This window comes from Strongylocentrotus purpuratus, unplaced genomic scaffold (genome assembly GCF_000002235.5).
Source record: "Strongylocentrotus purpuratus isolate Spur 01 unplaced genomic scaffold, Spur_5.0 spur5_scaffold_21, whole genome shotgun sequence".
NCBI lineage: Eukaryota > Metazoa > Echinodermata > Echinoidea > Camarodonta > Strongylocentrotidae > Strongylocentrotus > Strongylocentrotus purpuratus.
The window spans coordinates 27,779,058-27,804,209 of record NW_022145607.1 but is presented as its reverse complement, the minus strand read 5'-3'; the positions used below and the strand labels follow the sequence as shown (position 1 = coordinate 27,804,209).

Here is a 25,152-nt window from a genome sequence, read left to right as displayed (position 1 = left end):
TTCTGTAAAACTTGATATCATGAGCCACGTCTTTCATTCATATTTACCCACTATTCCCTCTGTCAACAGGTCAATATTATCTAGAACATATAATTTTCTTTATCCGTAATGCCCACAGTCCCGATTGGATCAATATAAAAAACTGTTGATCATCTCTGCCATTACCTATCATTTATTTAATTACCACCATAAAGCATTATATCTGTTTCAAAAGATTCCAGGAACTATTGAAAAGCGTGCTTATTTCAGGTGACAAAACTTGTAGCTCATTACAAGATACAATGTGATTGTGTCAAGCTGTTTTCATAGTGGTAACAACATTTATATGATTTTGAACAAATTGCTGAATGTTGAGTATAGTTTTGATGGGTGATGTTAAATATTCATTTAACATAATGTTGGTATCATAACAGATTGAGCTCCTTGAGACCCCTGATTGGGATCTCAGTGATCGTCCCAATGCATCACGTGATTTCGCTCAGTTCATATGTAACATGCCTCATCTGAAGAACCTGACACTTTACGGTCGGTATCACGATGACTTCTACTCACCATCGTCTTCGATGGCATCATCCGCAAAGGTATTGATTTTATCATATTTTTTAGGACTCTTAGCAAATCACTACATCTGTTGTATTACTGGAGGTGAACTCTTTCCTATATAGTCAAACTCGAGTGTACAATGTAAGTCGGCCTATTCGTACACCGTTAAGAGGAAGCAGGTAGGACAAGTCGAACGTTTCAGGGAGTGGATGCGAAAAGTGACCTTTCTGTCATAATACATGAACAGAGTACAGGTTATTGATTGTAAACAATATATACCTTTTTGTCTCGCCTGCGTAGCAAAAAGCGAGACATAGGCGCCGCTTTTCCGGTGGCAGCGACGGCGGCGTCAACATCAAAAACTTAATCTAAGGTTAAGTTTTTGAATTTTTAATATAATTTTGAAAGTATAAGTTCTCATTCAATGAAACTTTGACTAAAGGGTTATCAAGTATTCCCAATCATGTGAGTAGAATTTCAGGTCAATAAATTAAGGTCAAAGGTCATTTCAGGTCAACATACTTAGACTCTTTTGTGGCATCAACATCAAGATTTTGAAATTTAAGCATAATTTCGAAAGTGTTTGTTCAAATTCCATGAAACTTGTACACAAGGGTTATCAAGTATCACAAATCTTATGACGCAAATTCCACAAATTTTACAAAGTCAAGGTCAAAAGTCATTTTAGGTCAGTATTTGAGGATTTAAAAAAAGAATCATTTTTTTGGTTCTTTTTTCATGTTCCATTATAGTTATTAATCTTGGTACAAATTATGGTAAATAATTCTTCCAATTACTTTTGGTCAACATTCACTTCAAAATGCTGATTATATTTAGAGGATTTCATTTGGGGGGGGGGGGCCTGCTAATGGGCCACCTTGCCTATGAATAATGTCCCAACCTCAATTTTTCATCATATTGAATTGCGTAATGCAGGCGAGACCGCCGAGAGCGTTTCCCTTGTTTTCATTTCATATGAAAATTCGGAGTGCTACGGACGTGCTAATGGAGAGACAGCTATTTCAACTATCAATACTGATGAGACTAAATATTTGAATTTAAGAACCTACAAAAAGAATAATCGAATCTCTTCGTCCCCGTTTGTATTATTTCTATAACATGTCAGAAACTGCAAAATCTTCCATGTATACTTGTTTTTACACTTTTCTGTTATGTTATGTTAGTTTTTCAAGTATTATTTCAATCCAATGTCAGAATAACATATTGTTTTTATAAATGAATGTGGATGGCAACTGTATCATGATGTAAAGCGTAAACATATATTTCAGTAGCGTACTGTCAGCAATTGTGTATCCACTACAATGTTAGTATTATAACACATTAAAACTTGACATCCAGTATGTAGATAATCCCTACCCCTCCCCATTCACCCATTTCGACGTAAAAATATAGTAGGGTCAGAAAGATTACCGGATTATATGCCAGGGAAAAAAATCCCCCCTTTCTGACAATCACGGATCACCAATTATTATTTCGTCGAGAACATAATAAGGGTGTTTAGGTTATTCCCCAAATAAAGCTTTCTTCGTGAGTAAGTGTGATTAAGGAATGGATTATGACCGTTCTGCCTTCTTGTTTTTTCTCTTTTGTTCTGTAAGACTTTAGACCATGAGTCACGTCTTTTATTCATTTTTACCCCCCCCCCCCACTCCCTCTATCAACAGGTCAATATGATCTAGAAAATATCATTTTTTTTATCCATTGTGCCCACAGTCCCGATTGGATCATTATACAAAAACCTATTGATCACCTCTGTCATTACCTATCAGTTATTACTCAATACCATTAATGCATTATATGGGTCTCAAAAGAATCCAGGAACTATTGAAATGCGTGCTTATTTCAGGTGACAAAACTTGTAGCTCATTACAAGATACAATGTGATTGTGTCAAGATGTTTTAATAAAAGACATTTATATAATTTTGAACAAATTGCTGAATTTTGAGTATAGTTTTGATGGATTGCTGGTAATTATTCATTCAACATAATGTTGGTATCATAACAGATTGAGACCCTTGTTACCCCTGATTGGGATCTCAGTGAACGTTCCTCTGCATCACGTGATTTCGCTCAGTTCATATGTAACATGCCTCATCTGAAGAACCTGACACTTGACGGTCAGTATCACGATGACTTCTACTCAACATTGTCTTCGATGGCATCATCCCCAAAGGTATTGAATTAATCATATTTGTTAGGAATCTTAGCTAAATCACTACATCTTATGTATAACTGGAGATGAACTCTTTCCAATATAGTCAAACGCAAGTATACAATTTAAGTCTCCCTATTGGTACACCATTAAGAGGAAACAGGCAGGAAAAGTTAAACGTTTCAGGGAGTGGATGCGAAACGTGAACTTTCTGTCATAATACAGTGTACAAAAACAGAGTGAAGATTAAAAGAATGATAGTGGGTAATAATTATATACCATTTGTTAATTTCATATAAAAATTCGGCGTGCTACGGACGTGCTAATGGAGAGACAGCTATTTCAACTATGAATGCTGATGAGACTTAATATTTGAATTTAAAATCCTACAAAAATGAATAATCGAATCTCTTCGTCCCCGTTTGTATTATTTGTATAACATCTCAGAAACTGCAAAGTGTCCCATGTATATTTGTTTAATTGTTTTTACACTTTTCTGTTATGTTAGATTAGTTTTTCAAGTACTATTTCAATCCAATGTCAAAATAACATATTGCTTTTATAAATGAATGAGCGTATCAGGACAATTACCCCCTGGGCAATCACCCCCGGAGAATTCCCCCCCCCCCCCCGGAGAACTACCCCCGTAGGACGATTACCCCCGAGGACAACTACCCCCCGAGGACAACAACCCCCGAGGACAATTACCCCCCGAGGACAACTACCCCCCGAGGACAACTACCCCCGAGGACAATTACCCCCGAGGACAACTCCCCCCAAGGACAATTACCCCCCCATCGACACTACTGGGTATGGTTGACCAGTGGTTAGAGCGCCCGCCTCTTGAACAGGAAGTCGTGGGTTCGAACCCCGGCCGAGTCATACCAAAGACTTATAACAACAGGTCCTTCTGTCTTCTAGCTAGGCGCTCTGCATATTTGATTGGGGAAGGGTAGTAATAACATATTATGTTATGCTGGGCCCGCTGGAAGAGCAGTTTCATAACTGAAATGGCTACCCTGGGTAAATAAAACGTTATTAATATTATTATTATTACCCTCGAGGACAACTCTCCCCCAGGACAATAACCCGCGGAGGACAACTACCCCCAATTACAATCACCCCCGAGGAATTTATAACACTGTGACGTATAACGCAAGCTTCTCTCCAAATTGCTATTTACAGAAAATTGCATAAACCTTCATTTTCTTTGTTATTTCAGTCTTTTCAAAATATTCAATTCGATATGGGGGGTGGAGATTGCACAATTCCCCTGTTGTTTTGCTACCAAGTAAAGAACAGAAATTACATTTCTTAGAAATCGAACAATACATTGCGCGCAGATATGTACGCGTTACAGCCTCTCTCACCATCGATGGCACAACAAATAAATTAGGATGTAACATTTCCTTTATGCATCTTCTGTAACTTTCTTTTAATCAGCTGATCGTGTATTTGTCTTTGTATGCATAATGGGCCCTCATCCATGCCATGATCCATAATTAAGGTTTTCTTCACGTTATTTATTTATTTATGTTGTCATGCTGAACTTGCTGAAGTATAATATGTTTTCGGGTACGTTGAGTTATTTTGAAATAGAAATTGCCTCCAAGTTATATGTACGGTGCCATTTCAAAAGAAAATAAATATCCGCTCTCTGGTATTCATCTCATTCGATTTTGTAACTCCAGCACAGCGTTTTTCAACCGGGGTGCCGCAAGAGAACGATTTGGAAAACGTTGATTTTTTTTTTTTTTTTTAATAAAATACCAGAAACGGTTAAAACATGTAAATACATGAGAAAATAAATGTTGAAGATAATAAAGTGTCTTCCTTCCTCGCTCGCTGACAATATTTTGACAGAAAGGCAAATAAGGACAACGAAAGGCCCGAATATCCTCATATTCGTGTATCAAGGTCATGACCGAATATATCACTTTTTATTTATGTACATTCGGCGGCAAGGTGCCCGCATACAGTACTTTAAATAGTTTATAGTGGGTGGATTGCAAACTAATTTTTTACCAGTTTGAAAATGTCTTCTCCTTTTTATTCTTAAATGTGCCCATACGTGTGTACATAGCACTTGACGAGAGTCAGAGCAAAATTAATAGTTTGTAAAGACTTTGGGATTTGGGAGAAAATTTTAATTTCATAAGAGGGTACCGTGACTAACAAAAAGTTAAAATAACGCTGCTCCAGACAAATGTATTTCTATGCATTTTGAAAAGCGCTGGATAATTACCTAAAAGTTATATCCTTCGTAGAAATTAGCAACCAAACTGGTGTTGCATGAATTATAATAAAAGGGAATGTGTAGTAATGAGGAAGACAACGTGCTATAGTATTTGAAAAAATATGGGTTCATGCAGGGGATTTTATGGGCTCGTAGCCATCTCTTAATGTGTCAGATCGTCTTTTGCTATTGAAGCCTGATTGTCCACGGGGGTAGTTGTCCTCGGGGGGGGTAATTGTCATCGGGGGAAATTGTCCTCGGTGGGGTAATTATTTTTTTGAGATAGTAGTCCTCGGGGGGGGGTTATTGTCCTCGGAGGTAATTGTCATCGGGGGTAATTGTCCTCGGGGGTAGTTGTCCTCGAGGGGGTAGTTGTCCTCGGGGGGTAATTGTCCTCAGGGGGTAATTCCCCGGGGGTAATTTTCCGGGGGGGGGGGGTAATTGTCCTTTGTGGATAATTGTCCTCGGGGGGTAATTGTCCTAGGGGGTAATTGTCCTCGGGGGCTAATTGTCCTCGGGGGGTAATTGTCCTCTGGGGGTAGTTGTCCTCGGGGGTAGTTGTCCTCGGGGGTGGGGTAAATGTCCTCGGGAGGTAATTCTCCGGGGGGTAATTTTCCGGGGGTAATTGTCCTTTGGAGGTAGTTGTCCTCGGGGGGGGAGGGGTGATTCTCCGGGGGGCAATATTCCAGGGGGTAATTATCCTTGGGGGTAGTTTTCCGGGGGGTAATTTTCCGGGAAGTGATTGCCCAGGGGGTGATTGTCCTAGAACCGCTTACATTACGCTACTTAAATATGTGTTTACGCTTTACATCATGGTACAGTTGCCATTCTCATTCATGTAGTGTAATGTCAGCAATTGTGTATCCAAGACAATGTTACTATTATAACATATTAAAACTTGACATACAGTATGTGGATCATCCCTCCCCCTCCCCCTTCACCCATTTCGACGTGAACATATAATAGGGTTAGTAAGATTACCGGATCATATGCCAGGGGGGGGGGGGAATCTCCTCCTTTCTGACAATCATGGATCACCAACTATTATTTCGTCAAAAACAAAATTAGAGTGTTTAGGTTATTCCCCCCAAAAAAGCTTTGTTAATGAGTAGTGTGATTTAGGAATGGATTGTGACCGTTCTGCCTTCTTTTTTTTTCTCTTTTGTTCTGTAAGACTTAAGATCACGAGCCACGTCTTTCATTCATATTTACCCACAACTCCCTCTGTCAACAGGTCGGTATGATCTAGAAAATATAATTTTCTTTATCCATTATGCCCATAGTCCCGATTGGATCAATATAAATAAACCTATTGATCACCTCTGTCATTACCTATCAGTTATTACTCAATACCATTAATGCATTATATGGGTCTCAAAAGATTCCAGGAACTATTGAGATGTGTGCTTATTTCAGGTGACAAAATTTATAGCTCATTACCAGATACAATGTGATTGTGTCAAGATGTCTTAATAGTGGCAACGACATTTATATGATTTTGAACAAATTGCTAAATTTTGAGTATAGTTTTGATGGATTGCTGGTAATTATTCATTCAAAATAATGTTGGTATCATAACAGATTGAGACTCTTGAGACCCCTGGTTGGGATCTCAGTGAACGTCCCTCTGCATCACGTTATTTTGGTCAGTTCATACGTAGCATGTCTCATCTGAAGAACCTGAAACTTTACGGCCGGTATCACGATGACTTCTACTCAACATCGTCTTCGATGGCATCATCCGCAAAGGTATGGATTTAATCATATTTATTAGGACTCTTAGCAAATCACTACATCTTATGTATTACTGGAGGTAAACTCGTTCCTATATAGTCAAACGCAAGTGTACAATTTAAGTCTCCCTATTGGTACACCATTAAGAGGAAACAGGCAGGAAAGATGAACGTTTCAGGGAGTGATGCGAAACGTGAACTTTCTGTCATAATACAGTGTACAAAAACAGAGTGAAGATTAAAAGATTGATAGTGGGTACTAATTTTATACCATTTTTTCATTTCATTTTTTCATTTCATATGAAAATTTGGAGTGCTACGGACGTGCTAATGGAGAGACAGCTATTTTAACTATGAATGCTGATGAGACTTAATATTTGAATTTAAAAACCTACAAAAATGAATAATCGAATCTCTTCGTCCCCGTTTGTATTATTTCTATAACATGTCAGAAACTGCAAAATCTTCCATGTATATTTGTTTTTACACTTTTCTGTTATGTTATGTTAGTTTTTCAAGTATTATTTCAATCCAATGTCAGAATAACATATTGTTTTTATAAATGAATGTAGATGGCAACTGTATCATGATGTAAAGCGTAAACATATATTTAAGTAGCGTACTGTCAGCAATTGTGTATCCACTACAATGTTAGTATTATAACACATTAAAACATGACATCCAGTATGTAGATAATCCCTCCCCCTCACCCTTCACCCATTTCGACGTGAACATGTAGAAGGGTCAGTAAGATTACTGGATGATATGCCAGGGGAAAAAATCCCCTCCTTACAGACAATCATGGATCACCAACTATTATTTCGTAGATAACATAATCAGGGTGTCCAGGTTCTCCCTCGAATAAAGCTCAAGTTTTGAAGTGTGATTAAGGAATGGTTTGTGAACGTTCTGCCTTCCTATTTTTCTCTTTTGTTCCTTAAGACTTAAGATCACGAGCCACGTCTTTCATTCATATTTATCCAAAACTTCCTCTGTCAACAAGTCAATATTATCTAGAAAATATAATTTTCTTATCCGTAATGCCCACAATCCCGATTGGATCGATAAAGAAACTATTGATCACCTCTGCCATTATCTATCATTTATTTAATTAATTAACACCATCATGCATATTGGTCTCAAAAGAATCCAGGAACTATTTAAATGCGTGTTTATTTCAGGTGTCAAGACTTGTAGCTTATTACCAAATACAATGTGATTGTGTTAGAATTTTTTTACTTGTGGCAACGACATTTATATGCTTAATTTTAAACATGAATTTTGATGGATTGTTGGTAATCATTCATTCAACATAATCTTGGTATCATAACAGATTGAGACTCTTGAGACCGCGGTTTGGGATCTCAGTGAACGTCCCTCTGCATCACGTGATTTCGCTCAGTTCATATTTAACATGCCTCATCTGAGGAACCTGTTACTCCGCGGGCAGTATCACGATGACTTCTACTCAACATCGTCATCGATGGCATCATCCGCAAAGGTATTGATTTGATCATATAATTCAGGACTCTTAGCAAATCACTACATATTTTGTTATACTGGAGATGTACTCTTTCCTTTATAATCATACGCAAGTGTACATTTTAAGTCTCCCCATTGGTACAACCATTAGAGGAAGCAGGTAGGAAAAGTAGAACATTTCACAAAGTGGATGCGAAAAGTGAACTTTCTGTCATAATACAAAAACAGAGTGAAGATTATAAGATTGATAGTGAATAATATATATACCATATTTTTCATTTCATATTTAAATTCAGAGTGCTACTGAATTGCTATTAAATGGACAGAAAGCTATTTAAATTGTAAATACTGATCAGACAAAATAGATTAATTAAATACCAACAGAAATGTAAGATCAAATCTTTTAAACCCTGTTTGTGTTATTTTTGTTTCCCTGTGTAAACTGCAAAGTGTTTACATTTGTTTCCAAACTTTTATGTAATGTAAAATTAGATTTTCAAAGTACTATTTCAATCAAATTTAAGAATAACATATTGATTTTGTAAATAAATAGGTAACATGATGTAATGTTAAAACATATTTTAAAGTAGTGTAATGTCAGCAATTGTATATCCAACATACTGTTACTATTGTTACAGATCAAGACTTGATATCATTTCGATGCGCAAATGCAGTAGAGTAAGTTAAATTACCGAATCATATACGGCTAGGGGGAAAATCCCCTCCTTTCTGTCAATTATGGTCCTATCATTGTATCATATTGTCAATAAAACAATCGGGGTGTTCAGATTCCCGCCGATTAAACGCACACGTTTCCTTCAAGAGTAGTCTGTTTGAGGACTAGTTTGCGACCAACCTACTCCCTCCGTAAATAGGTCAATGTGATCTAGAAAATATCATCTTTTCTATCCGTATTGCCACAGTCGGAAATTATTCATTTGACATAATGTTGGTATTATGATAGATTGAGACTCTTGACATCCCAATTCTGGATCTCAGTGAACGTCCCTCTACATCACGTGATCTCGCTCACTTCATCTGTAAGATGCCTCATTTGAAAAGCCTAAAACTCGGTTCTCGCGTCCTCCTTCACGATGACTTCTACTCAACATCTTCGTCGACGGCATCGTCTGCAAAGGTATTGATTTGATCATAAATTGTAGCACTCGTAACAAATTACTACATGTTTTGTTATACTGGAGATGTCCTCTTTCCCATATTGTCGAACGCAAGTGCACAATTTCACTCTCCCTATTGGTACACCTTTAAGAGGAAGCAGGTAGGAAAGTTGAATGTTTCAGGAAGTGGATGCGAAAAGTGAACTTTCTGTCATGATATTAAGATTGATAGTATAGTATTAATGACTGCTTTGAGAGAAATAGTTGTTTTTATTCGCTCAAGGGAAGGTTACAATGGTGCTATTGCCCGATGCGTGCCGAAGGCAATAGCACAATTCTAACCTTCCCGAGAGCGTATAAAAACAAATATTTCTTGAATATTAAAGCAGTCATTAATACTTTTATATGCCGAAAAAAAGAGTCAACTTATGACACCACCTTGGCCTTTCTCTAGTTTATCTGCACGGTTGTTTTTTTATGAGTGTATCTTTGAGAGTAGACTAGATCTAGATTCTAGACTAAGCAAGATATTTTTACGATTTTGGGGGTGGGCCGGCCCTGTGGGGAATATGGACAAAAACATGCGCTTTCATATGACACCTCACTTTAATATTGAGTATCACCTTCAGGATCACGAGCAAAATTAGTTTGAATCTCTGGTAATTAAAACATCGACCAATGCATAGGGATGTGTGCAATCTCTACGGGAAGAATTTTAGCACTAGACCTACTGCTAGAATCTAGGCCTACTAGATCTATATAGGAAACAAATTATGGAGAATTTTACGAACCCTTTTTGGTGTTCTTGCTGTCAGCTAGTCTTGCATTTGATCATCATCAAGAAGTTGAAATCTTGGGTGAGTTTTTTCAGCCATTACGATCGAGATTGCCGTATTAAAAATACCGACCAATTCTTCGCACACGTACGGTATCCTCGATCGCTCAAACCTTTTTTTTTACATGTGAACGTATGGGTATTTCACCAAGACTGAACTATTTTCCCGGTAACCATGGTAACTAGAATTTTACTGGGAATTTTACAGGAATAGTTAAACTTTATGATTGCAATTTCGACCAATCAGATGGCTGGATTTCTTAAGTGAGGTATATAATGAATAATATAAACCATATCTTTCATTACATATGACAATTCGGAGTGCTACGGAATTGCTGATAGAAAGACGGCTATTTCAACTGCGAATACTGACGAGACTAATTTTCTTAATTTAAAAGCCTACAAAAATGTAAAATGAATCTCTTATTTCCCGTTATTTCTGTAACATTAGGGTGATCACACTGCCTGTGCAAACAGTTTGCCCCGCGAACACACACACACATACACACACACACACAACAGCAGTCAGTTGGTAGAAATATCAATTTTTGTAAATGTATTTAAAACAAAACTAAACGATATTTTAAAAATTTTATTTCACATATATTTCAAGCATACCTTTAAGTACAATTGTGTGTAGTTTCATTGTTATAGGCATGTGGGAAATATGTAAATTATTTAATTAGAATATTGTCTTTTCAGCCATGTGTGACATGGCCCGCTGATCGCCCATTGACTCGCGCTGCTATTGTGCGTGGTGAAAATGCACCTAAATGTATAAAACTTCCCTACAAAAATGCAATATTCTCATGTGTTTCACTCATTGAATAAATTTGTTATTTACACTCAAGGTAGCCACGACTGTATTGAGGTCACCGAAATTGTCGTTACTCTAAAATTTTGTCCCTGTGGAATGTTATAGCCTGTTGAATGGTTTCTCGCAAAATCGTCATAAATCCTCAAATCTGACATCTTTTAAATAGGCAAATATACTGAAATATAGCTGAAAATTTACAAATTCTTATCGTATCATCGGTTTTTGTGAATAATTCATGAAACACATGAGGAAATAGCTGTAACGGTGATCCAAGTAATTTCCACCGCCATATTTTATTGGCACTGCAACAATATTTGGAATTTAAGGTTAATATTTGGTGCAAATATGATCTATGAATATATGATTTAAAATGTGCCCAAAAATTGACAGTTTGAATTTCCTAATTTGCATAATGAGTGCACGAATATATAATTAGCTGAAATGACCTAATTTGCATATTTGATGAATATTCATGATTTTTTTAAAATTTCAATTGAAATATATTTCCATACCTGTCTGATATACATAGGTTTCACTGAGGTATCATGCTCAGTTTTGATTTGATTACATATGCGCATATTAATTAGGCGGACTTAGTTATTTTCACAACTTTTTTATATCTGTAGATTCGCAAAAATGACTTATTTTGTTGGCTTCTGTTTTCAAAACGGTAATAAATATATGAATTTTCTTTTTTGTATTTTTTACCACAAAGATGATATTTTAGTGTCTGATAATTTAATTTATTATTTGTGTCCGAGAAAGTGATGAATTATGTTGTCAACTTTGTCGAATTATGCCATTTTTGCCAATTTGACCATTACTGGTAGGTTTTTCGATAATTTTGCGATATCAAAAAAATGGTATAAATTCACAACGCATTGACCGATTTCCATTCTGCTTTTGATTTTTGAAGCTTTTACAAAGCTTGATCATTTGCAACCAGTGGCGGATCCAGGGGGGGGCCCGGGGGGCCCGGGCCCCCCCCTTGAGAAAAAAATCATGTAAAATCACGTGATTTTTACCTTTTTGGGGGGTTGGGCCCCCCCCCCTGGAGCTCAAGGGGGGGGTGCAAATCGAAATTTTTTTGAGGATCAAAAAAAAAATGTGCTCACTACCCCCCCCCCCCCCCCCCCCCCCCCCCACTGAACGAATTTTTGGCCGGCGCGTTTTTCAAATTTTCGGGACAAAAAAAAAAAAAAAAAAAAAAAAAAAAAATTGTGCTCTGTACCCCCCCCCCCCCCCCCCCCCCACTGAGCGACTTTTCGGCCGGCGCGATTTTCAAATTTTCGGGAGCAAAAAAAAAAAAAGTTGGGCCCCCTCCCCTAAGAAATCCTGGATCCGCGCCTGTTTGCAACCATCAAATAACATGTGTTTGTTGTAAATATTTTTGGTGCGCTATACCTAGTAACATGTTAAAATCTGCGAAGTCTTTATTAAATTAGGCTTTCACAGAAGGTTTTGCAATAAAAAATATGTCAGAATGACATATTGGTTTTGTCAATGAATGAGGTTGGCAAGTTCATTATGATGTAATATTTAAACAATATTTTTAAGTAGTGGAATGTCAGCAACTGTATATATCTAACATAATGTTACTATTATAAGAGATTAAGATTTGACATCCGATATGTAAATCATCCCCCTACCTATGTTGACGTGAAAATGGAGTAGGATCAGTAAGGTAACCAGATCATATGCCTTGGGGGGGGGGGGGGGGCAGGGGGGGGGTAAACCCCTTTTTTCTGACAATCATGGACCCACAACTATTATTTTGTCGATAACAAAATAAGGGTGTTCAGTTTCTCTAGTGTGATTAGGAAATGGTTTACGACCGTTCTGTCTTCTTGTTTTATTCTATTTTGTTCTGTAAGACTTAAAATGATTTGTTTAATTTAAACCATTATGCATTATTTCGTCTCAAATGAATCAAGGAACTATTCAAATGCGTGCTAATTGTAGGTGTCAAAGACTTGTAGCTCATTACAAAATATAATGTGATTGTGTTAAGATTTTTTAGTTGTGGAAATGACTTAAAAAAAAAAAAATGCTGAATTTCGATTGTAGTTCTGATGGGTGTTGGAAATTATTCATTTGACACAATGTTACTATCATAACAGATTCAGACTCTTACCATCAAGTATAATGATCTCAGTGAACGTCCCTCTGCATCACGTGATTTCGCTCAGCTCATATGTAACATGCCTCATCTGAAAAACCTGACACTTGACGGTCAGTATCACGATGACTTTTACTCAACATCGTCTTCGATGGCATCATCAGCAAAGGTATTGATTTAATCATATTTGTTAGGACTCTTAACAAATCACTACATCTTTTGTATAACTGGAGGTGAACTCTTTCCTATATAGTCGAACGCAAGTGTACAAGTTGAATCCACCTATTGGTACACCGTAAAGAGGAAGCAGGTAGGAAAAGTTAAACGTTTCAGGGAGTGGATGCGAAACGTGAACTTTCTTTCATAATACAAAATCAGAGTCCAGGTTATCAGATTGAAAGTAAACAATATATACCTTTGTGTCATTTCATTTGAAAATTCGGAGTGCTACGAAAGTGCTAATGGAGAGACAGCTATTTCACCTATGAATATTGATAAGACTAAATATTTTAATTAAAAAACCTACAAAAATGAATAATCGAATCTCTTCGTCCCCGGTTGTATTATTTCTATAACATGTCAGAAACTGCAAAGTGTTCCATGTATATTTGTTTTTACACTTTTCTGGTATGTAAAATTAGTTTTTCAAAGTACTATTTCAATCAGATGTCAGAATAACATATTGCTTTTGTAAATGAATGCGGATGGCAACTGTATCATGATGTAAAGTGTAAACATATTGGTAAGTAGCGTAAGGTTAGCAATTCTGTATCGAATATAATGTTACTATTATAACAGATTAAGACTGGGTATCCAGTATCTGGACCCCCCCCCCCCACCTCCTTACTCATTCTTACGTGAAAATGTAGTAGGGTCAGTAAGATTACCGATTCATATGCCTGAGGGAGAAAAAAAATTCCCCTCCTTGCCGACGGTCACTGATCCAAAATTAAAATGTCATCTATAACATAATCAGGGTGTCCAGATTCTCGCTCGAATAAAGCTCAATTTTTTTTTCAAGAGTAGTGTGATTAGGGAATGATTAACGACCGTTCTGCCTTCTTGTTTTATTCTCCTTGGTTGTTCTGTAAGACTCTAGATCATGAGCCAAGTCCTTTATTTATATTTCCCCACTACTCCGTTAGGTCAATATGAAGTAGAAAATATAATCTTCTTTATCCACAATGCCACAGTCCCGATTGCATGGATTAATCAAATATCCATAAATCACCTCCGTCATTACCTCTCAGTTATGAATAAACACCATTATATCGGTCTAAAAAGAATCCAAGAACTATCGAAATTAGTGCTAATTTCATGTGTCAAGGCTTGTACAACATCATACAATATATATGATTGTGTTAAGAGTTTTTCATTGTTGCAGTGATATTAATGTAATTTTAAACATATTGCTGGATCTTGAATGTAGTTTTAGTGGGTGTTGAAAATTATTCATTTGACACAATGTTACTATCATAACAGATTGAGACTCTAAAGACTCCTGGTTGGGATCTCAGTAAACGTTCCTCTGCATCACGTGATATCGCTAGGTTCATCTGTACGATGCCTCATCTGAAGAACCTGACACTCCCGGGTCAGTATCACGATGACTTCTACTCAGCATTGTCATCGATGGCATCATCCGCAAGGGTATTGATTTGATCATATATTTTAGGAATCGAAGCAAATCACTAAATGTTTTGTTTTACTGGAAGTGTACTCTTTCCTGTATAGTCCTACGAAATTGGACGATTCTACTGTCCAAAGTACTACACCGTTAAGAGGAAACAGGACGGAAAAGTTGAACGTTTCAGGACGTCGATGCGAAAAGTTAACAAATGGCAATGGACCACTTCTATGATAAACAAGGATTGATTACTTCTATTATTTCTTTTAAAATTGTATTTAGGAGGGACTGTTGAAATGTGAGCATGAGAAACCTATTTGTATTGATACAATGGTGATAATCAATAGAAAAATATACACCAAGGGCCTGTTATTATGATTTTTACTAAAGTAATCAGGTAATAGTTAGCATCAGTAGCGTACGCAGGATTTTTTCTAGGGGGGGGGGGGTGGAGTTGGTTAACATTTTGTTATCCGGACGAAATTTTCGCAACGACACAGACAGCCGCTTAATAAGTGGGGGGGGGGGGGGGGGGGTAAGAGGAACAAAAAAACACCCAAGGGGGGGGGGGGGAGTCCTCCAAAATACACACATAAAAAGGGGGGTTAACCCCCAACCCCCCAACCCCCCCCCCCCCCCTGCGTACGCGCCTGTTTTGCATGACAGATTGAGACCCATTTCATTGATTTGTATCGCAGAGGATAATGATAATGATGATGATAATAATAATAATAATAATAATAATTTAATTTAAACAGCTTTTTTTTTACAGAGGTTACAATACGATGTGTGTCAGCAAGGATAACCTAACGGGATAAATAACGAGGGATCGAGAGTAGGGGCAAGTGCCCACCCACCCCCCCCCCCATCCTTAGGCAAAACCAAATCTGTCATCATTCACAATCTAATAATAGGTCCATTATTATGCATTATACCACTGGATAACCAAGCCCTCCAAATACTCATCTTTATTTGTTAGCTTTATCTGTTTTATTGATATTCATTTCAATGTTTAATCGTAGGTTAGTTGCGGATGTTAATGTAGTGGAACATTCAAATAAAGCAAAAGGTCTCCAAAAGGATTCAAATATATATATAACGTCTGTGACACTTGTAAAAGAAAAGGTAATAATATGTAAATATACAAAACGCATTAATATATACTACTATTTTTATTCTCGGGTGTTATAATCAGGGGCGTCGCTAGACCTTTTTCAGTGGGGGTGTAGAGGCCAGCGATAACCGACAAAACTAGCCCCCAATTACCGACAAAATAATGTCCAATATCTACAAATTTAACCCTATAAACCCGGGGCCGAAGGCTAATTTTTTTTTTCCTATGGACTATCTATAGTACTTGCATATATGCGCAAATGGTCATTTTCCTCGACGACATAAATATACAAATTATTTCGTCAACTTAGTCAGCATTATAGCTGATATAGTTTAATGCAGGCGCGGAGCTAGGATCTTATTTTAGGGAGGGCGGTAGTGATCAAGCGAATCACTTAAAGAGCGCTCATTAGGGGGTGTGGGTGATAGGCCTCTAAAATTATTAGGAAAGAAGACGATTTGTTGTACCGTTCTCTACTGTTAATCCATGTCTGAATTCAGTTTCTCCCCCACCCGCGCGAAGCGCGTAAGTTTTTGCGTTTCATTAAATTATTAGAGAAAGTAGACGATTCGTTGAACCGTGCTCGACTCTTAATCCTTGTCTGAATGAAGTTTCCCCCTTCCGCGCGAAGCGCAAAAATTTTGACGTTTCATTAAATTATTAGAGAAAAAAGACGATTCGTTGTACCGTTCTCGACTCGTCTAAATGAAGTTTTCTCCCTTAGCGCGAAGCGCGGTGTTTTCGGCGTTTCATCACAATATAGAGAAAGGAAGACGTTTCGTCGTACCGTTTTCGACTCTGATTACTCCCTATTCATCTGAATTCAGTTTCCCCCTCTCGCGCGAAGCGCGGAAGCTTCGACGTTTCATTAAATTATTAGAGAAAGTAGACGATTCGTTAAACCGTGCTCGACTCTTAATCCTTGTCTGAATGAAGCTTCCCCCTCCGCGCGAAAATTTAACGTTTCATTAAATTATTAGAGAAAGGAGACGATTCGTTGTACCGTTCTCGACTCGTCTAAATGAAGTTTTCTCCCTTCGCGTAAAGCGCGGAATTTTTGGCGTTTCATCACAATATAGAGAAAGGAAGACGTTTCGTCGTACCGTTTTCGACTCTGATTACTCCCTATTCATCTGAATTCAGTTTCCCCCTCTCGCGCGAAGCGCCGAAGCTTTGACGTTTCATTAAATTATTAGAGATAGAAGACAATTCGTTTGTACCGTTTTCGACTCTTAATAAGCCCTATTTGGTGTAATGTTTTCGACTCTTAATTCTGATCTGAATTCAGTTGTCCCCGGAGGTATTGACCTTTCGTTAAATTATTAGGGAAAGTAGACGATTCGTTGAACCGTGCTCGACTCTTAATCCTTGTCTGAATAAAGCTTACCCCTCCCGCGCGAAGCGCGGAAGTTTTGACGTTTTATTAAACTATTAGAGGAAGAAGACGATTCGTTGTACCGTTTTTGACTCTTAATAAGCCCTAGTCGTCTGAATTCAGTTCCTCCCTTTAGCGCGAAGCGCGGAAGCTTTGACGTTTCCTTAAAATATTAGAGAAAGAAGCCGATTCGTTGTACCGTTCTCGACTCGTCTTAATAAAGTTTTCCCCTTCCGATTTTTTTTGGGCGTTTCATCACAATATAGAGAAAGGAAGACGATTCGTCGTACCGTTGTTGACTCTTAAACCTTGTTTGAATTTAGTTTTCCCGAAAATTTTAAACCTCTGATTTCTTTAGCTGATATTATAGGAAAGTGAAACTTCGAGAAATTACAAGTATTGTAGTTGTAGTCACTCTCGAAATCGTCACAGTGGATAAAAAAAGTCACAGTTCGTAGGGAAAAAAAAACTTGTCGGCCGACCGACAATATACATCTCACCGACTTCAAACTTCTTCATTGATATAGTACACGAGGATCGAGCAAGAATACTGACACAGCTGACCCGACATAGCAACATATTTACCCGTGTCTTTGATTCTTGCTCCCGCGACGAGACGACTCCATCCAACAACCCCCTTCTCTCTTTTACTCCCACTCCTCCTCTCTCATGCTCTTACCTCTCCTCTCTCTCCTCTCTTTCACCCCCTTTTCTTTTGTTTCCCTTTTACTCTTCTTTTTCTTCTTTTTTCCCTTTTCTTTCTTTTTCTTTCTTTGCTCTACTCGCTCTCTTTTTTTTTCTCTTTCTTTCTTCTCTTTTCTTTCCTTTCTTTTCCTTTCTTTCCTTTCTTTTCTTTCTTTTCCTTTCTCTCTTCTCTTTTCCTTTTCTTTTTTCTTTTCTTTCCCTTTCCCTCTCTTTTTTTTCCCTCCCCCTTTTCTCTTTTTTTCCCGACGGCAGCGCAATTTTACCGACAATATCCTGACAGGTAGGGGGAGGGGGGGTGTCGCACCCCCCCCCCCCCTCCTCAACACCCCCATTCCCCCCCCCCCCCCCTTTGGCGACGCAACATGCATCAAATATTCGACATGACCATGATGGCAAAGAACAAGAAGGTGTAATACCCATGCATACAACGTGTTTCGCCTTTATTTTAATTGAATGGCGGACACGGTCACTTCGCCCGGCTTCCTCCCAGTAGGCTTATGCATTTTTATAACACATGAGAATAAGAGTCTGTTATAAAGACGAAACATTACTTCCAACGCTCAATCTTATGGGGGTATATTGGCTGTAGACACGTTTGATATGAAGTATATGTTTAATAATTCTGCAGTAAAGGTTTACATCGGACATTCCTAAACTGCCCACTCTACATCACAATTCAAGTAATATCATTAATTCACATAACAATACACTACACTACATCGATAAAGGTTTAAATGTTTAAATGTGATATAAAATCATATTTTTAAAAATCATTTTCATTAATACTATTTCAGACTCTAATACATTTATGCCAGTTTTATACATTGTATTTGATTATTGCATATACGAAGTACGGAATACCTGATTAGACTGATTTGAAATTATTTAGTAGGTGTTTATCTTATATAACTTATGGCTAAATTAGACTGGTCCTCGTTCCATTGAATCTATAAACAGTACTTGCCTCTAACATATTTATATTGGAAAATAATGAATGATATACATTTATATACATGTATTGTGTGAAAAAAAATGGATTCCTTATAACCTTTACTATGTATGATTTTACCATGTAACTTATACTTGCATTTGCATAAGCCTTCTCGCATTTGCTCGACGCATGTCTTGTTTTAATCATTGTTTATAATCTACAATAGTCATGAGGCTAGCAAAATAAATTTTCATGTTTTTGTCACTTTTTTCATGAAACTTAAGAACGCAATTATATATCTACCAACAATCGAACCAACTACATTTATTACTGCACTTTAATTTCATTTTGTTACGTACAGGATCACGACCAGAGTCGTAACACATGCCCCACCTTGACTGAGCTGACAGTGGATGATAACATACTAGAAGGGTGGCATGATTGTGGTTCGATGTTTGACAATGTGAAGAGGGTCACTATACAGGTATGTAACCCAATCAACTATGACGTCATCCAGAGGATCCAACTACCAGGAGCAACAGAACTCACCATTCAAACACATGAGTATGGACTTCGACCGGCTGGTTTCCATGAGGAGCTCACTGCACTACCTAATGCCCTTCTGAATATCTCCTCTCAGCTTGTCAAGGTGACATTCAGCGATCTTGACATTGGCAATAGTAAGATGGAACTAATCTTACAAGCTTTCAGATCGCCTCACAACCTGAACCATCTGAAGACCATCAGGTAAGACATCTTGTCATTTATTAAAACGAGTATTTGACATATTTTCCCTATATATTTTCATCTCTCTATCTTTCTCTTCCTCTACCCCATCCTTTTCCTCTGTATAATATATTTCTCCAAGTGACTATATTTGAGTATTTTTTTATTAAGAAGAATGGAAAAAAAATGTTCCTTTGCATTGAATTAATTGAGTATGTTCCTTTTATCTCTTTACCTCACATCTCTCTCGCTCTCTCTCTCTCTCTCTCCTTATCTTTCTCTATCTCTCAATGTTTGGGGTATTGCATATGTTTCTTTAATTATTTTTTTCTCTCTCTGTCTCCATCTCACTCCCCTCCCCTCTCTGTCTTTGTCTGTATGGGGGGGGGGGCGGGGAGGGTCCGCTCGCTATACATAAGGACCAATATTCATAAGGACCGCTTTTCATTAGGACTGCTATTCATAATTGGAGAAAAGGGTAATTATTGATAAGGGTCATTAGTTATGAGAACCGCTATTCATAATCGAAGAAGAGGGTCGCTATTCATAATACGAGTAGAGGGTCGTTATTCATAATACGAGAAGTATTATTCGTGTCATGAATAGCGACCCTCATTTCGTTTTATGAATAGTGGTCCTTATGAGTAGTGGCCCCCAATATAAATTATGAATAGCGTCCCATCATCATGTTTATGAATAGCAGCCCCGATTTCGTAATATTAATAGCGGTCCTTATGAGTAATGACCCTCAATGTGAATGAGGAATAGCGAGCCTCATCTCACGTTATGAATAGCGGTCTTTACGAATAACGTTCCTTATGCCTTTATAAATAGTGACCTCCTTTCCGTTTTATGAATAGCGATCCTTCACATATAGGAAGTCACACGTCATGAATAGCGGTCCTTATAAATACGGGTCCTTATGAATACAAGCGGCGGATCTAGTTTTTTGCTAAGGGGCAGGGGGGTTGACCCAATGATGATGCGGAGCTCTGCATCATTCACGTACGAGCCGCATAGCGGCGAGGCGATTTTTTTTTCGCTTTTTTTTAACCCCCCATAAGTGATGTTTTCCTGGCATCTAATATTGTGTGGGTCGGGACACATGATGGCATTTTCCATCACATTTCACTTGGCAGCCCAGGGGAGGGTGGTGGGGGGGGGGGGCTAGTCTGTGTCTGGCTCTCTCTCTCTCTCTCTCTCTCTCTCGCTTTCTCTTTATCAGAATAGTGCATAACTGGAAATTAAAAATTGTAATATGTACATGTACCATGACAAGCATAATGTGAAATTACTTATCTTATCATCTTTATTATAGAAATCTACATGGCTACAACTAATCATTACTCTGGTACAGCTAACGTAGTCGAGGAAGATTAAAGGTTGACATTGATAGTAAAAAATTAAAACAAGCTACTTACTGCTAAATGATATACAAATGTTTTATTTGAATTGATTTCACTAATAACAAGACTTAATTGAATAGCCCTAAGTGCTAATGATGAACCAATCGAGAGGTCTAAATGATTAAAAATAAATTACATAATCTATATTCCAAACATTGTTAGCTCCGATAACATGCCCCCATCCCTAATTATTTAACATTGACAAAACTGTATTCCATTTACCTTGATACTGGTAGATTCATGAGATGCGGAACAGATTTGAGCATGAATGATGTCACAATTGTGTGCAATGAAGATCACGTCATAGAAGTGGAGGTGGAGCATGGCAAACCACGTGGGTAAGTCAAGACTTGCATCGCCCTTAATGGCTGCATGATATTTATGTATGATTGCATGCAAGGGCGTCAATCCGGGGAGACGGGGGGGGGGGGATCATATCAAATGTCCCTCCATGTTTTATTAGACAAGAAGAGGAACCACCAGGAACAACGATTTTGTATTCAAAATCTTACGAATTTGCCACACACAACAACAAAAAATAGTGCCTCTTACCCCAACCCCCCTCCCCCTCCCCCACGCTTATTTACTGGCTGGCTGATTCGCTTCTAAAAATTACCTGACGAATTGGGGAGAAAACAATAGTGCCTCTTACACCACTCCACCCCCCCCCCCCCCCCTCCCCCGATGCATGTGTTTAGTTATCTAAAAATAGAAAGAAAAATAAATATCTTGAATATCTCACAAACATGTAGTTCATTCCCGTGTCGGGGGGGGGGGGGGGAGGGAGAGAAGAATTGTTTCACATTAACAAAATGCTATTATATACCAATCATGATCAAACAGAAATCGATATGTGCAAAATGTAAGAAAGGGTTGACAAAAGGCGCGTTATTGAAAATAACATTCCTTTGGAAATGTGTAACTATGAATGTTCCAATGTGCCCATTGGAAGATAAAGGATTTATTATCGAAGAGATACGATTAAGGTATTTTTTCTATTTCAGACATAACATGTAAGTCTATAATTTACATTACTCACGCTTTTCGGTATTAAGACGTTTTCTAAGTTATATATTCAGATAACGGAATAGTGCAAGTAGTTCTGTTAGACGTAACGATGTATGATATTCAAGCTCTCTCTTCTTTGTCCTCCGGTTTTGATGTACTGCTACTTCTATTTGAATGCACACATTTTACCTTATCTCTCTCTCTCTCTCTCTCTCCCTCTCTTCTCTCACGTCATGAAACAGTTTTTAATCAGGTAGATGGCACCGTACTCTACCTGATGAATCAGACGGCTCAGACGATCATTCTTTGAAAAGAAGAAATATCGGATGAAGTGAAAAGTACATGAAAACGCCACCATAGACGTATCGAATAATTGCTCAACGTTTAATTTAAATCCGGACTAAGAAATATAAATCGTCATGCAATCGAGTTACTCACCCAATAAATCGCGCTCATATTCATTTAATAATACATGAATAATTATTCCTTACATCCGTTTTGTGGCTCTTTTTCTTTCATTGAAGAAATTGTGATTTTAAATTCCCTTCGAAATGTTACTCATATTGTATTAAGTGGTTCATTCAATTAATATACTTTACAGAGAGTTACAGGGATTTGCACGGTGCAAATGTTAAAACTTGTAAAAGGGCCGAAATGTTGTGAAATATCAAAATTGAAACTATCCTAAAAGTACGGTGGTGAAGTTGTAATTATTAGAAAAGATTACAGTCATTTTTCTTGGCAAATTTAAACTGGCAGTGTTTTATTCACCACATTTGTTGTGTACGAAATTGGGTCTTCCATTTTCACATATTGGCACAAAAGTCTTATTCACGCGATACTATAGTCACGTGACTTTTGAAAATACCAGTACACCTTTATTCCTAATAACTGCAACATTGTTGCGTATCGTGTTACTTAGCTGTAAATAGGGACTTTTAGATTTGCACAACGACAACGTGGATTGCTACGATCGACGTCCTTTTAATGCACTGCCTTAAATGGACGTCACACGTATCAGTCCACGCAAATTTAAAAGTCCCTAAATACTCTAGCGTCTTCCTAAGATATACTTTGATTGCTACTTTTGGAATGGATAATATGTTATCGTTGAGAATTATTTGTGTGGTTGGCGCAGTAGAGTTTACTTATATAGTGGCTGTGCTATATAAATTGATCTAAATAATAAAATTGCAATGGAGCTCAGTGCACACGAGGCGGACGTCACCTAGCGTATGACTGCGTCAGCGACTGGCTTAGACATTAACGCACCGTGCGAGAGTATCGTTACACAAATGGAGTGCAAATCGAACAGTACAAACCTTTCTTCAAATTAAGGGCGTTGTAGTCCTAACTGAATAACCTCACTCTGTTATGGCATGTATTAATACAGTGTAAACACTGCCTCTTGTGCAATGAGTATTGTATAAATGATGTCTGTGCCATTAGAATCAATCGTCTTTTATGGTTTGTTTTATTACCCTCTATGTACAAAATAGTGTGGTCTTTTCAGAGCCAGAAGGCCTGTTTTAAATAAAAACTTTGGATGTATATACAAACATATTTTACATTTAAAAACACACAGCATATGAAATGGCAGTAATTGGCTGACTTAAAATCAAATACATGTATATAATAAAGAATGTACCGGAAATAAATTGAATAATCAAACAACAAAACGAATGTTTACAAAGAACAAATGAACGAGCAAAAGAAAGAAAAAACCAAATCGAAGCAAAAATAGTGTTCTCCTTCCGAAATTCGTATACAAGTCAATATTTATATGTATTTGAGATGTGCAAGCTGGCGATAATTTCAATACCAGTTCTGATGTGATTTCATACAAACAAGAGTTTTAATACGGTAAATCTTTCTCAAATGTATCCTCAAACAGACTATTGAGTAAATGTATCTAGTCATGTATCCTTCATGGCCCTTGTAAAGAGGACAAATGAAGACCACATTTCATTCACAAATATAACGCTGTATTCTTGTGTTATCTAATATAACTTGTATATGAACTCTTGCATGTGGTACTTAAAAGGTTTGTTTGTATTTCTTAAATCTTAATTTGGAAAGGGAAACTATTTTGTTTGCTATATAATTATATGAGTTGTTAATTTTGTCTGTATATAATTTGTAAATAATGTAGCCAAATGATCGGTGCCAACACAAAGGAGTGTGTTTGTATATGAATATCATTTAAAACAATGCTAAAAACACATCTCTTTAAGTCTTGTTCCTGAATAGCACTTTTGACCTTTTGCCTTTTATTTTTTATTTTGTGTAGATTACCGTAGGATACTATTTATTTATGAACTATTTGTATTTTGGTTGTAAGTGATTTGTAATTATGTACATGTATTATTTTCATTTGCAAAGTTTTAATGGTAATTTAAATTGATGTAATTTGTAATGCAATTTATATTTACTTTACTTATCAGTTATTTTCTTCTAAACCGCTTAGAGGCAATTTGCAAATTGCGGTATACAAATATCTTATTATTATTAGTAGTATTATTTATCCAATCCAAGCAGATGATTTTCTACAAGTTCAACTCGTGATTGTACACTATTAAAGTCGATAAAAGAACATTATTTAGTGTAATTCACGAAGCATTAAGCTTAACTTTCGGAATGCTTTCTGCAATCTTTGTAAATATGGTAAGCGTGCACTGAGACATTTCCGCATTATGCGAAGAAGTAAAATGTATAACTAGTAACGGTAGTAGTATAGTTTCCGGTAGTAGAAGTAGTAGTAGTAGTACTATTAATAATACTTGTTGTTGGTGTAGTTATTGTCTTGTTGATGGTGTTGATGCTGTGGCGGTATTAGTATAAGTAGTTGTATTGATTCATTTCAGACCTGATCTATAAATATCAATTATTACGTTCAGTGTGAGTGGTATATTGTTAAGACGCCAAATATTGTTTACTGAAACTGGTTATTTTGTATGCATTGATAATATTATGGAGAATGACGTACGTCGTTACTTTACACGTAAGTCTATTTTGCTGGAAACATGAGTAACTATACATGGTTGAATTCATTATAGCTGAATTTAAACATGATTTATCATTTCATTCTTATTCATTTATTGTAATATGAATTGAGAAGAATGTTTGCATGCCAATGTTTAAGGCGGTTATACCTTATACTGTATAGCCCCATTAAATAAATGTAAATAGTGTAATAAGCCTTA

General features: G+C 37.2%; 1 protein-coding gene across 1 annotated transcript; it reads left to right on the top strand.

Annotated features, from left to right (window-relative positions):
- The first annotated feature begins 374 nt into the window (after window positions 1-374).
- On the top strand, window positions 375-25,152 carry LOC105441799. The gene is made up of 5 exons (XM_030994100.1): window positions 375-581; window positions 6,535-6,702; window positions 19,171-19,556; window positions 21,178-21,279; window positions 22,192-25,152. The coding sequence occupies exons 1-5, from the start codon at window positions 495-497 to the stop codon at window positions 22,196-22,198; spliced, it is 750 nt and encodes a 249-aa protein (XP_030849960.1). The 5' UTR covers window positions 375-494; the 3' UTR covers window positions 22,199-25,152.